The sequence below is a fragment of the Marmota flaviventris genome, chromosome X (assembly GCF_047511675.1).
Source record: "Marmota flaviventris isolate mMarFla1 chromosome X, mMarFla1.hap1, whole genome shotgun sequence".
Taxonomy (NCBI): Eukaryota; Metazoa; Chordata; class Mammalia; order Rodentia; family Sciuridae; genus Marmota; species Marmota flaviventris.
Window position 1 is genome coordinate 69519474 of NC_092518.1, and position 14763 is coordinate 69534236.

General features: G+C 32.4%; 1 protein-coding gene across 1 annotated transcript in view; it reads left to right on the top strand.

The window, feature by feature from the left end:
- LOC114091206 (uncharacterized) overlaps positions 1 to 14763 on the top strand; it is a 502987-nt gene that overhangs the window by 146444 nt on the left and 341780 nt on the right. The window contains exon 3 of the mRNA XM_071606073.1: positions 765 to 803. Coding sequence (XP_071462174.1) covers positions 765 to 803 — 39 coding nt within the window. The remainder of the gene's footprint in view (positions 1 to 764; positions 804 to 14763) is intronic.

Genomic DNA, 14763 nt, shown 5'->3' on the forward strand with positions numbered 1-14763 from the left:
ACAGGAAGTTCCTCAAGTTCATACATAGTTATTTAAATACAAGAATTGTATCTGGTTAATTTTATAGACTCTGAGGTAAGGTACAGTTGTGATGGGGGACTTGAACTATTTGGACAGCTGCTGGAAATGTCATTCTATTAATAGCAAGACATGTGTCTGACTATGCCTACCATTCCCTTCCTTCACTACTACTTGCTAACTCTAAGATGACTTGGTCACTCTCTCCCAAAGCTTCTGTCACTTCTAAATAATTATTTCTTAGTTAGAATTTGGATCATAAAAAATGTTCTTATCATGGTTTTCTTTTCTGAGAGATGAAATTGCCAAGGGCTCAAGTCTCCAGACTCAGGTGAATTTTCTGTCTGTGTATGAGGGTGGGAACTAAAAACATATGCATATTATTTCAGAAGCAGGATCAGTAATTTTGAAAGGCAGAGATGTGAGAAACTTGATTAAGATTTTATTTTTCTTTCATTTAGAGTAGTTTTAAAATTTTCTAGAATGTAAATATTTTATGAGATTACAGAAATGTTATTTGGATTTGAATCCAGCCACATGGATTTGTAGATGGTTAAATAATATTACTTAAATATTTATTAATGCATCTAAGCATGATTTGCACAGAAAAAGAACTGGAATACACTGTGCAGAACTTACTTGCATAGTTCATCTTCTCTTTGTTTTCTAATTAAAATCTTATTTCTTATTCCTTGGCTATATTTTGTTATTCAGTCATTTTGTTTCTCTACCCTCCACCCATTTAGATCCAAGTTGAAGAACAAGCTATGCAAGAAGAAGACCAGGTAAGAAAGCAATAGTAGCAACAATAGCAAAATCTATTGAGAAGAATTAAACATAAACATAATACTTATAAAACTAAGGACCTAAGTATGACAATATGATGTACTCAGCTTTTTAATTTCATGTTTCACAGTGTAGTTAATAAGTTGTTTCAGGGTTGCTACTATTAACAGCTGCTTATAATATGGGAAAAAATTAAGTCAAGTGAGATCTTTTCAGTATACCAAAAATCCAGGGAGCATCTGAATGACTATTGGTTCATGTTGCATGAGGACTAGTTAATATTCTTTCTATAAAAATTCTATCACCTTTTGCCCTAAGTTTTCTGATACCATTGTAGTTGAATACATTGTCACTTTGCTTATCTTCTGTACAAGCTGTATGAGAGAGAGTGCCTGTGCCTCTGTGTTATGATATATAAGGATGTTCCTTCTTTCCTCAACAAAAACATACAATTCTGTGGTTTTGCTAGTGTAAAAAGGTTTTGAAGTAATAGAAATTGTTCTGGTTTTCTTCCATTTGTTTTGTATGAAGTATGTCTATTTACCATAGAATTATAAGTAACTTACCCTTATAATAAAGATTTGTTTTGTAAATAAAGATAAACAGGAACTAAAAGAGTGGATATATTTCATCAAAGGATTATTGATTTATCAATTTTCAGTCACAGTACTTAACAGAAAATAATCATTAAATATGGCTAATGAAGGAATGTATGAAAAGGAGGCTTACAGATTCATTTGTAAATTTACTTGTAGGCAATAAACTTAGTATAGATTATTTAGATCTATGAATTCACAATTTAAGAGTTTTAACATATGTCAATATCATACTTGGTGGGATTAAATTAGATATCTAAATGCACAATTGTAAAATATAAAGCATCATTATTGACATTTAATAAGATTAATATCTTCACCATAGGCTAGATTATGAAGAGTTTGCTTATTTGACTACTTTTGAGGATTAATGTAAAGTTTCTCCTGTGGTCTGATATTGTTGGATATTCATATCTTTACAGTTTTCAATCACTTTCAGCATAGTATTACTGTGAAATTTTAATATCTATAGTGGTTTTCAATGGGAAACAGTTATATTACAATGGTAAACCAACTGAAATTTTGTCTAAATGTTGCTTTGAACTAATTATATTGAAGTTATCAAATGCTTTATACACAGATACTTCTGATTGTTGTAGACTGTTAATTTGATTTTAATTCAAAGATGTTCTTGGAAATACATTCAACTACCTGGATATATGGGAACCTCAAAAAATCATGTTTCTCTAAATTATGCTGCAGAGTGTATGGTCTAAAGACAGCCTGCCTGGATTTATATTCCAGATAACACTTACTAGCTGTATGGTCTTGTGTAAAAGTATGGTTCAGATGTTAAAAAACATTTATTTAAAAATTAAAATAATGCTAAATATTACCTGAGATAATTAATATTAGGGATTTTTGCATATGGTGTTGAATGAGTTTTGACTACTAATGCAGTTTCCATTCCGCCTCCTTTTTCTTGCTTCAATAATTTTTACCACCTTCTTTTTTACTTCCACCTCCCCAACCCTATCATCATTATCTTTATCATAATCATTATCACATTAGGTCCCTTATATCATGGTCTCCTGGCTCTATGTTCCAATTGGTACTACATAGTTCAGGCAGAGTAATCTTTCTTTGGCATTATCCTAATCATAATATCCTCTTGTAGGGCTGGGGATGTAGCTCAGTGGCACAGTACTTGCCGCACATGTGTGAGGCAATGGGTTCTATCCTTAGCACCACATAAAAATAAACAAATAAAATGAAGGCATTCTATTCATATACAGCTACAAATTATTTTTTAAAAAATCCTCTTGTACAATTACCTAACAGATCAAAATCTGATTTCTAAATCTACCATTAAAATCCCCTCATGAGTATAATGTCTATCTTCAATACTAGCTGTCCAATTTATTTTTTGTCATTCTTGACTTTCCTACTTCATTTTAGGCAGTCAAATCCTCTTGCTTTTGCTGTTCCAAAACAACAGGTGTTAAGAATGAAAAGAAAATGAATCTGGCTATCTTGAAAAATTATTGTGGCAATACTAAAAGCAAGAATATTAACAGTTTATATTTGTTTAGAACATTGTAATCTGTAAAACACTTAAGTAATAATATGTAAAATATATTTCACATGCTATAGATATGTACATACACACACTTATATAATTTTAGGGTCGCAAAGTGCTTTTTTATCCCTTCCTACATGATATTTTTTCTCACCCGAAAAGAAACAATTTTTTTTTTTTGCTGGATGGGGCATCATATATACATCATATTTCAGATATTAAAATAGGCCACAGGGAGTCCGTTTTCAAGAAGAATTCCATAACTCTTTTTAGAAGACAGATACATGGATTCAGAACTGATGAACAAGTCTCTAGGTGTAGGCTTGCAGTAAGACCGTTGAATTAGGAGTTTGTGAGTAGAGATCATCCCAAGTAAGAAGAAGAGCTTGAGGAAATAAACAAAGGATGAAAAACACCATAGACTTTCCTATAAAGATGCAATGAAAGACTAGCTGGAGAATCAATGTGGATGTCTGCAATGATTTGGATTTCCAGAGACAGAGGTTTTGAAGTCAAGATGAAATATAGTGTCCTAATCCTATGACTCATGAGATGAAGGAAATATTGCTAGCTTTGCATACATGATGATTTATTAATATTTATTTTTTATTTGCAGTTGGACACAATATATATCCAATTTATTTTTTTTCATTCTTGGCATTCCTACTTCATTTCAGGCAATCAGATCCTCTTGCTATTGCTGTTCAAAAACAACAAGTGGTAAGAATGAAAAGAAAATGAGGCTCGCTATCTTGAAAAATTATTGTGCAATACTAAATCAAGAATATTAAAAGTGTATTAGTATATATATATATTTTTTAATGTGGCACTGTGAATTTAGCCAAGGGCCTTGCACATGCTAAGCAAGCACTCCGCTGCGGAGCCACAACCCCATCCCCTACATAATCATTTTGTAGAATCCTTTTCTCTCATGCTTCGTTTATTACCATACCTCACAGAGAAGAAATAAAAACATTGTCACTTTTACTTTTGTCACATGTCAAAGTTAATGCCTTTTTTAGATGGCAGTAACATTTTACTTACACGTTTTTTAGGCATAATTAATGAAAATGAATGATAAGTTAAAGTACTGGTAGGCTGGTTAATGTTTACCAAGTGGGTTTCTGGAAAATAACATGCATGATGTAAGGATGTTTATGAACGGGCATAATATTATATATATATATATATATATATATATATATATATATATATATATAGTTAGTATTAAAGATGTATAGTACATTATGAGGATGCAGGGCAAATGTACACTTATATATATTGCTGTTGGAACTACAAATTATTCCAACCAATTTGGAAAGCAGTATGGACATTTCTCAAAAGACTAGGGAATTCAAGGACTGTTAAATGACTCAGTTATCCCACTCCTTTACATTTATCCAAAATAACTAAATCAGCATAATATATGCCTACCAATATTTATAGCAGCACAATTCACAGTTGCCAAGTTATGGAACCAGAGTGGATGTCCATCAACAGATGAATGGATAAAGAAATTTTGGTTTATATACACAATGAAGTTTTACTCAGCCATAAATAATGATATTATAGCATTTGCTGGTAAATGGAAGGAACTGGAGAACATCATGCTAAGTGAAATAAGCCAGACTCAGAAATTCAAGGATCTAATATTTTCTCTTATACACAGAGGCTAGAAATAAATAAGGATTCTTTTTTGAAAAGGTAATATCACAAAATTAGAAGGGAGAATAGTGGAATAGAAGGGAATCAAGTGTTGGTGAAGGAGAGGATCTGCAGAATGAAACTGGCAAAATTATGCTACATGCATGGATGGCTATGCCACAATGAATTCCACTTATATGTATAATTATAATGCACAAATTAAAAATGAATTAATAGAAAGAAGACCAATACAATAGAACAATGGGATCAGGCAAGGAGGAGGAGAAGGAAAAGGTCAGTACTGGGGTAAGAAATGGAGAAAGTTGCTGGATACAGTGGCACACACCTGTAATCCCAGCAGCTCAGGAGGCTGAAGCAGGACAATAATGAGTTCAAAGCCAGCCTCAGCAAAAATGAGGCACTAAGCAACTCAGTTAGACTCTGTCCCTGAATAAAATACAAAATAGGGCTGGGGATGTGGCTCAGTGGTCAAGTGCCCCAGTATCCTAAAAAGTCCCAGTATCCTAAAAAAAGAAATGGAGAAAGTTATGTTATATCCATATATGAATACATCAAAATGAACCTCACAACTATGCATAAATATGGTCACTAGTAACGAAGTGAAAATATGTGTAGCACATAATTTACAAATACTAATAAAATATTCAGTATTCCTTATTGTAAATCCCATATAGCCTATTGATTCTCAGGGTATACTTTGAATAAATTTTTGACTAATTGAATTATAGCTAACTATATAATTAACAAATGAATAGAATTTCATCATGAATGTTAGATTACTTTTACACTAATGAATAAAAATGTGAAAAAATGTTTGTTGCAGTTTCACTCATTCATAATATGAGTCACTTCTTTGTTGTATCAAATAATAGTTTTTGAAATTCAGAAGGATCTTTTCTCAACTTTTTGTGCTATTCAAGATACAATAGGTACAGACTCATAACTGTTAACAATCAATAAAACAATAAGTAGAAACCTGATTTGTAGTATTTGTTGCTTTCTATAGAGTAAGCACTCCCTCTGTGGCTGATTTCAAACTATCAACATAACTGAGGTGGGAAAAGATGTAGAATAGCATACCAACATATGGATGCAATAGAAGTAAGTGACTCAAAAACATAAATAACAGTTAAATGTGTTGAAATAATAAAGAATGTGGTAGGTTTTTAACACTTTTATATCTTTTTAAATATGATTTAATTAGTTGTGTTAATTTATTTTTAGTAATAGATGTTTAACAAATGGTTTTAAAAATTCCTGACAATTTAACAGTTGTCTCTAACAAGGCTAGTAAGAGCACATTGCTGGAAATGAAATAGTTTCATTGAATCAGTAAGTGAGCCTGGGAAATATTAAGTATACTGAAACATTAAACATCATTAACCATACAGAGGAACTCAGTGTAGGAAAGTAGGAGTTGTTAAAATGAGTACTACCTATAAGCCTGCCTGAAGGAAAGATATATATGTTAATGATATCTTTAGTATTGCTTACTTGTGGAATTTTAATAGCATCTTTCCTTGGGAAACTTTTAATTCATTTAAGCATTAATGAGCTAGTAAATATTATAGAAATAGAAAATATTAAAAGAGAATTAAATGATGTAATGTGGAATTTGAGCTAGAATGTTTTGGAGCATGGAGATGTTTACAAGGAGCATTATTTTTTTTTTCTGACCAATGGACCACTTAGCCACATCCTCAGTCCTATTTGGTATTTTATTAAGAGACAGGGTCTCACTGACTTGCTTAGTATCATGCTTTTCCTGAGGTTGGCTTTGAACTCCTAATTCTCCTGCCTCAGCCTCCCCAGCAGCTGGGATTACAGGCCTCTGCCACCATGCCCACCCAGCAGGGCATCAATCTTGATAGTTACCCTAAAATAGTCATTTTCATGTGTATTAGTTTCTATTGTAGCATTATCAAGTTACCACAAATATAATTGGTTTCTTTTTTTTTTTAATTTTTTATTGTTGGTTGTTCAAAACATTACATAGTTCTTGATATATCATATTTCACACTTTGATTCAAGTGGGTTATAACACTAATTTATTCTTAGTTTGGAAGTCTAGTACAAGTCTCAGTGTGCTAAAAATCAAGATAATTCCAGGGCTGCTTCCCCTTTATGATGTTCTAGGGGAGGATCCATTTCCTTGTTCATTCTGATTGAATTCAACCTCTTGGGGCTGGGTTGTGGCTCAGTGGCAGAGTGCTTGCCTAGCATGTGTGAGGCACTGGGTTCTATTCTTAACACCACAATAATATAAACAAATAAAATAAAAGGCATGCTCTCCATCTACAACTACCTTTTTTTAAAATTTCAACTCCTTATAAGAATCAAGCCTCTGTTGCCTCCCTGTTAGCTGAAGGTCACTTTCAGCTACTCACACATTTGCCTCAAAGCAGCCTTCCTTAATCTGCAAAACCAACAATGGTTGGCTCTCTCCTTCTTTGAAGTTTTCCTGCCTCTTTTATCCATTTTGACAGCTCCACAACTTCCTTTTCTGCTTTCATGTTTTGCATTTAAAAGCCTATGTTATTGTACTTGACTCACCCAGATAATCCAGGATAATCTATACATTTTAAGGTCAGCTGATTAGTAACCTTAATTCCATAAATAAGCTTAATTCCCTTGGCCATGTAACATAACACCTACACAGATCAAAGGAGATTATTAAATGGATATGGGGGGACATTATCCTGCTTACCTTAGGAGAATATTCCACAGGAAAGATTTGAGGTCGCTGACCTTTATTGTGCTTTTACACTTTTGTTGGTAAGGGATGGTGATCTACCAAGTTCCATCTGCCCTCTGGGAATGTCTTAGAAATGTTATTCACCTTGAATTGTAAGTGCTTAAAGACTCAAAGTGTTAATAGGAAAGCTATATCATCACTCTTAGATTAAACCTTCTCTACATTATGTATCTCAAGCATTTGGTTTTTAATCTTAACTTCAGTACTTTGTAATATTAGGTTAATTATTTAGTTAATCTTCATCCACTGAATAGGAATCAAATAAATCGCTTTACCATTATTGACAGAGTTAGAAATGTATAAGTAGATCTTGAGTACAGTGATTAGCATGCAGTAGGAATTCAAGAAGTAACACCTGTTATTATTATTACCAATCTATATTCAATTGTTTATGTTCCATTTGAAGGAAATTTCACTTAGGCCTAGGTCTTCAGTTATTTTTTTACATGTAGAATGCATATTTATAGCCAAATTATTTTATCTCACTGAAAAAAAAACACAAATTACTGAGTTCTGGTGTTAATATATCTAATTTCCACTACTGAAGTATCATATGTAGTGCAATGATTTTAAGGATAAATTTATGTATCTTTGCAGTATTTAGTAGACTTCCCATGGGTTATCAGCAATAGATAATAAGAGGTTTTCTTTGAACAAAAACACTAGTTACATTATGATGTGTTTGGTTATGTAGCCAGGTTGGAACTGTAAGCTACATTTGACTTTTAAAATTTCTACTAATTCAATAATCCATACACAATTCCTTACCAAGCTCTAAGGGATTTTTATTTGTGGTTTGATTCCATATCTTATTTTCCATTCTTACTGATTAGTCCTAAGTTGTGACTGTGCAAGCTAAAGTCTCATCAAAAACAGAGGTTGAAGACCTGAAAATCATGTAAACGGAGGAATTATGACATTGTGAGCTGGATGAAAAAGTTCAGGAAGTAATGAAATATACATCCAAGAAGTTGATAGTGATCATCAATGGCAACTAAAAATATAGTATTCACTGGAAAACTATGTTTTCAATGACAAGAAACAGGCATTTCTATGTCTGAAAAATTTTGGCAAAATCTAGAAAAGGAAAAAGTCTCATCACATCCTTTTCTTTCTTTTTTTTTCAGGCTAATCCTACCCCTTAAGTCTTTAGGAGACAAACATAGTTACAAGAAAAGTAAATATGTAGGATGAGAGACTGTGTTCCTGCATATCTCCACTTAGAATTTGAATACTTATTCAGACTCCCTTTGCTTACTAGAAGCAATCTAACTTTTGAGGTTTATAATTCTAACATGTGATATTTCAGGCACAGTGGTAAAAATTTATATAAGTTATTTTCTTTTTTGCCTCACTTTCCACATTTGCAAATGAGGTTAATAAAAGCTGTATCATAAAGTCCTAATGAAGATTAAATGTCAGCTACTAATGAAGAAAAATGCCAGCTATTACGATTATATATTAATAAACTGCAGTTTTCTTCCTTTATCAGATTTGCTAAGAGTTTTAAAAAATAATTTTTAAAGTGATATCTTATGAAATTAAGTAGTTGTGATCATGTGCTATTATTTGATCCAGAACAACACAGTTAACCATGCTATGTTTTATAAATAAGGTTGCAACTTCCCTTTTGCAACATAGTCTGTCTGAGTTTGTAGGTACTTAGTTTTACATTACCATACTTTCAGATTGTTTTGACAACTTGGCAGTAACTTCAGGGCTTCTACTCTTTTGTGACCTCCTTGTTCCTGGCCCTGTAGCATGTGATTATCTTCATTATCTAACAGAATCTGCAAGAATATCCCTGCTGTGTCTTGACAACAGACACTGTATTAATTAGACTTGATACAATTCTTCCTTCAGAAGACTTTTTCTGTATCTCAGATTTTTCAACTTCTCAGTATTTTCAAAACCTGAATTTTAATATGATAGTTCTGCTTTCACCATTCATAGAAAATATCCAATTTTATATCAAATGCTCTTTAGGATACTCTTTTATCCTCTGTATTCTTGGACTTTCCTATTGTGAATCTATCCAACTATTGATTTTTATGTTCTCCTTTACTTTTTTCTTCCAAATTCACTGCCCTTTATACTTCTAGCTTGGATAGTGGAAGGCAGCAGCTATTGTAAAGAATATAGACAGTCCCCAACTGATGACGATTTTATTTGTGATGTTTTGACTCTACAGTATTGCAGAGGCAACACAAATTCAATAACAATGGCACTGAAATTTTTGAATTTTGATATTTTCCTGGTCTAGTAATATGTGGTATAATATTCTCTCATGATGCTGGGTAGTAGCAGAGAGCCACATCTCCCAGACAACCACATGGTAATTATAGTAAATAAATGATAGCTGTATTCTATTATATTCAACTTTGTGTTGGATATGTAATGAAATTTGCTGAATGCAGGCTTTGTTTTAAATGATTTTGCCCAAATGTATTCTAATGAAGTTCAGTAAATTAGGTATATTAAGTGCATTTTTTACTTAGGATTTTTAATTTATGATGGGCTTATAAGGACCCAACCATATTTTAAGATGAGCAGCATCTGCACAGCCTTTCAGATGAAGTAATCTCTTATGGTTTAGACATTAAGGATCTCCACAAAGCTCATGTGTGAGACAATGCAAAAAAACTTAGAGGTTAAATGTTTGGGTTATGAGAAGCTTAACCTAATCAGTGTGTTAATCATTTGGTAGAGATAACTGAGTTGTGACTGTAGGCATGTAGGGTGTGGCTGAAGGAGGTGGATCATTGCAGTGTGCCTTTGGGGTATATATTTTGTGAGAACTGAGCTTAGACTTTCTCTCTGCTTCTTGGTGGCTATAGTCTGACCTGCTTTTCTCCTCCATATACTTATGCCTTAATGTTCTGCCTCACCTTGAGCCCTGAGGAATGGAGCTGGCTATCTATGGACTGAAACCTCTGAAACCATGAGCCTCCAAATAAATTTTTCCTTCTTAAAATTGTTCTTTTTGTCACAGCAGTGAAAAAGCTGACTAAAACATTCCCTTATTTCTTTTCCATGAATTTCTTCTCAGGAGAGCAGGCACTGAATGGGACGAATGAACTGCCTTCTAGCATCACTTTTCCAAATAATTAAAACAAGAAGGAGAGATTATGCAGTAAGGAACCCATGTCTTTTAACCATGCTACTAGACACAGCATTTGAGCACTCATTATCTAATAATAGAGATCATCTTTATTTATAAATTCCCTTAAATCAAAGGTTCCATTCTACAATATTATATGTGTGCCATTGATCTGTTAGTGGAAGCCAATGTGTAACCATATTAAAACTTTCATCATCACATAGTTTCCAAAAAGCACTCGATCATGAATAGACTTGAAAAATTATAAGGCTGAACTCTTACTTTTAAAATACTAGGTTTATTCTATTACCTTAATTTAGTTGTTGTTCAACTTCTTCAGTACAGTTATTTCTTCACTTTGTGCTCCTCATAGACATGTTGTGAAAAAGTGTTGAAATGTATAAGGTCTTAACATTAGAGTCCATTGCTTGATGTAATCTCTCCCCTATGTGGATGAAAGACAAATTTATTTTTCTTTCTCCATGTCCATAATAAAATGGAAGGACCCATTATGCCATCATAGTGGCATACTATATTACTGTTAAATGAGTAGTTTTCTTATTCTCAATTTTATTTGAAAATGGAAATATGCCATTGCACCTAAAAGCATCTGCTCAAGATTGCTATGCTTGCTTCAGTGTTCTGACATTTGTGAAGGCTTCATTGCCCAATGATCTGACATTTTGAAATCTTTATATTTTGTATTTCTATTGATTTCATAATGTATCTTTGGAGGGACAATTAATACAGAATTTTATAATTTTATCACTTTCCCTGAACATTATGAAATACTAACATAATAGATAAAATATAGTGTATATAAATTATTGAAGAGTACCCTTAAAGAAAAATACAGTAGAATGTGCTATTCTGAAGTTTTATTAATTTATTTGAACTATTTTATTTTAAATGAAATAGACTATTCATGCACATATTTTTATCTGTGCACCATTTTGGGGCATAGCATCCCCAAATTAACTCAGTGATAAAATCAATTCTTGTCCCAAAAGGCTGAACTACATTAAATATCATCTCATTGTTCAAAAAGTTAGTATTCAAAAGGGCCTAGCCATTTTCCATTGTTGGTCTCTGTGCTACAACATTACAACAGTTTTCAACAATCTCCCTTAACATTCTTAAATTTAATATTACTTTAAAAAGGAAAAAATGTATTTATTGTTTATAAGATCCTGAACCATTTGAAGATTTCAAAGTGAACAGAAATAAATATTTTGGTACAGCCTTTAATGAAAAAATAAACATGATCTCAGGATTCACTGTATATTCATTGAGAGATTTATATTTTTAGTAGGATCAATGATTTTATGAAAATGTATTGTTATTTAGCAAACATAAATTCTTCTGTGAGGCCAACATTTCACATCAGGAAATCAAACAAAATTTGGTGCACAATTTAAAAAGTTTTGAAAACATTTGTTGAGGTCAAATCACTTGCTTAAATGATTAGACTTTGAAGTAAAAGGCTAAACAGACATAAAATAGCATATTTCCCGAAAACCTCATCAGTAATTCAGTTGTTAGTTCCTTCATGCTTGTGCTGTCTCTTGCTCTCTACTTTACATCCTCTCTCTCTCACACACCCAAATACACACACACACACACACACACACAGTTAAATATATGTTAGATAATGCATTGATTTGGCTATTATGACAAAATATAACATGGCTTATAAAAAGTAAAAACTTATTTAATTCTCCCAGTTATGGGGACTAACATGTCCAGGATCAAGATGCCACCAGGTTCAGTGTCTGGTAAAGGCCTGCTATGTAAAAGATGGCCATCTTTTTGCTACTCTTCTTACAAAATGGAAGGGATGAGATCTTTCTTGAGTCTCTTTTATTAACTGATTCTATTTAGTTTTATATAACATTATTGTACATTTTGACATAACCAAAAAAGCATTGAGTATAATTTGCTCAAATTCAGCCCCCAGCACTTACTCCTTCCCCTTTCTCCCTTCCCTTTACTTTACTGATCTTGATGGAATTCATTTATAGTTATTTTTAAATTAGTGTCTTGTGGATACATTTGCTGTTGAGATCCACTGTGATGTATTCATGTATGCATGTTTGAAATTTCATTCATATTCATTCCACTGGGGCATCTTTAAAGGCACTACTTCCATTCATAAGGGCACTACCATATGACTTAATCACTGTCCAAAGTCCTTATTTTCTAATATCATTACCTTGTGAGTTAATATTTCAAAATATAAATTTTGGAATTTCTCACAGACATTCAGATTATAGAAAATTACTATGAAATTTCTAAATAAAAATATAACTACCAGCAAACTATGATGGTTTCATTTCTATGAAAGGTGTCAGATACCGATGTAAGAAAAATTTACCTGCTCTAAGTTATTCTCCTCAAGAAGAAATTAATGTTATTTTGGGGTGTAGGTAGAACCTTCTTCATTATCAATCATAATGTGGGAAAAACATCCAAAATATGAGTCCTTAATCAAATCAATAAGATGCAATGTTTCTTCAAGTGAGTTAGATATTAGATATTATTTTAATGCTGAATCATGCTTTATTTATAGTAAACATTTTAAGGAACATGTTTAAAATTAAATATATGAGAACATATATATTTTTTTTAAATCATGAAGTTATGTTTTCTTCTCTGTTGACTGATCTTCTCTGAATATGTAATATGGGTACAAAGATCGTCATGTTAAATTTATTGCAGTGTTAAATTGTGTCTGGAATATAGATGAACTCAATTTGTTTGAGTGAACTAAATTTACAAAATTATAAGGAACATTTATATTTTTATCTTTAGTGGCTAGAATTAATTTTACATGATTTGGGGAGGCAACATCAATTCAGGATCTGAATATAATTCTCCAAAAAAATAAAAACATGGGAATTCTTCATCTACTAGTGATATAGGGTTAATATTTCTTTGACTATTTGTACTACTAAAAGTCAAATGTTGACTCAGGTTTTTAGGTTTCAGGAACTATTCATTTATTTTGTATGTCATACTTCTGGTGCACATAATACGGAAGATCTATATAGTACCCAACGTTTGAGATTAAAAATAATAGAAATTATCTAAACATATGCATGTTATTGAACATCTGGGTGAGTAATATTTCTCCATCTTAATTTCATCCTTTATTTGGCATACTGTAGGTATGTTTATGAATTATTATAGTATAACACATCAGAATATAATAGTTGGCTAAATATTTTTTAAAAATTCAAATGTTTTTCCAATAATTTTTTTAAACATTGGTGTGGGCTGTCAATTTTATATATATTTTTTCAATTTTAAATTTATTTTAACTGATGCATGAAAATCAAACATATTAGTGGAGTTCCATGCAATGTTGCCATGCATGTATACATTCCATGATATTTAAATCAAGTTAAAATATATATTTCCTCAAATTTTTGTCATTCCTTTATGGCAAAATCTTTCAAAATCCTTTCTTTCTAGCTTTTTGGAATGGAATGCTATCTATAGTCACCATAGTGTGCAATAGCAAATCAGAATTTCTTTCTTTCTTTTTTTTTTTTGATATTCAGAATTGAACTCAGAAGTACTTGACCACTAAGCCGCATCCCCACACCTATTGTATTTTATTTAGAGACAGGGTCTCACTTAGTTGCTTAGTGCCTTGCTGAGGCTGGCTTTGAACTCGTGATCCTCCTGCCTCAGCCTCCTGACTCTCTCTCTCTCTCTCTCTCTCTCTCTCTCTATATATATATATATATATATATATATTCATATAGTCATATATTACATATAATTTTCACACACTATATGTGTGTTCTCTCTCTCTCTCTCTCTCTCTCTCTCTCTCTCTCTTTATATGCTTTATAAACACAATTGAGTCTACTGATGTACAAGATCTGCATTTACAGAAACATTAAGTTTGCAAGATTTTTTAAAATGCCTGTATTATACACCTTAGATTATGTGTTAGTTTTTTATCACTGTGACAAAAATATCTGACAAGAACTAGTTAAAAGGGGGAAGTTTATTTTGGAATCATGATTTCAGAGGTTCATCCATGGTTGGCCAACACCATTGCTCTGGGCTTGAGTTGAGGCAGAACACCATGGTGGAAGGCTGTGGTGGTGTAAATCTGCTCCGTTTATAGCAGCTGGGAAGCAAAGCAACAGAGAGCAAGGAATGAGGGACAAGATATAATCCCCAATGGCATGACCCCAGTGACCTACTTCCTCCAACCATGCTCAACTTCCTATAATTACCACACAGCTGTCCATCTTATTATTAATCCATCAGAAGAATTATTGCACTGATGACGTTACAGCTCTCATAA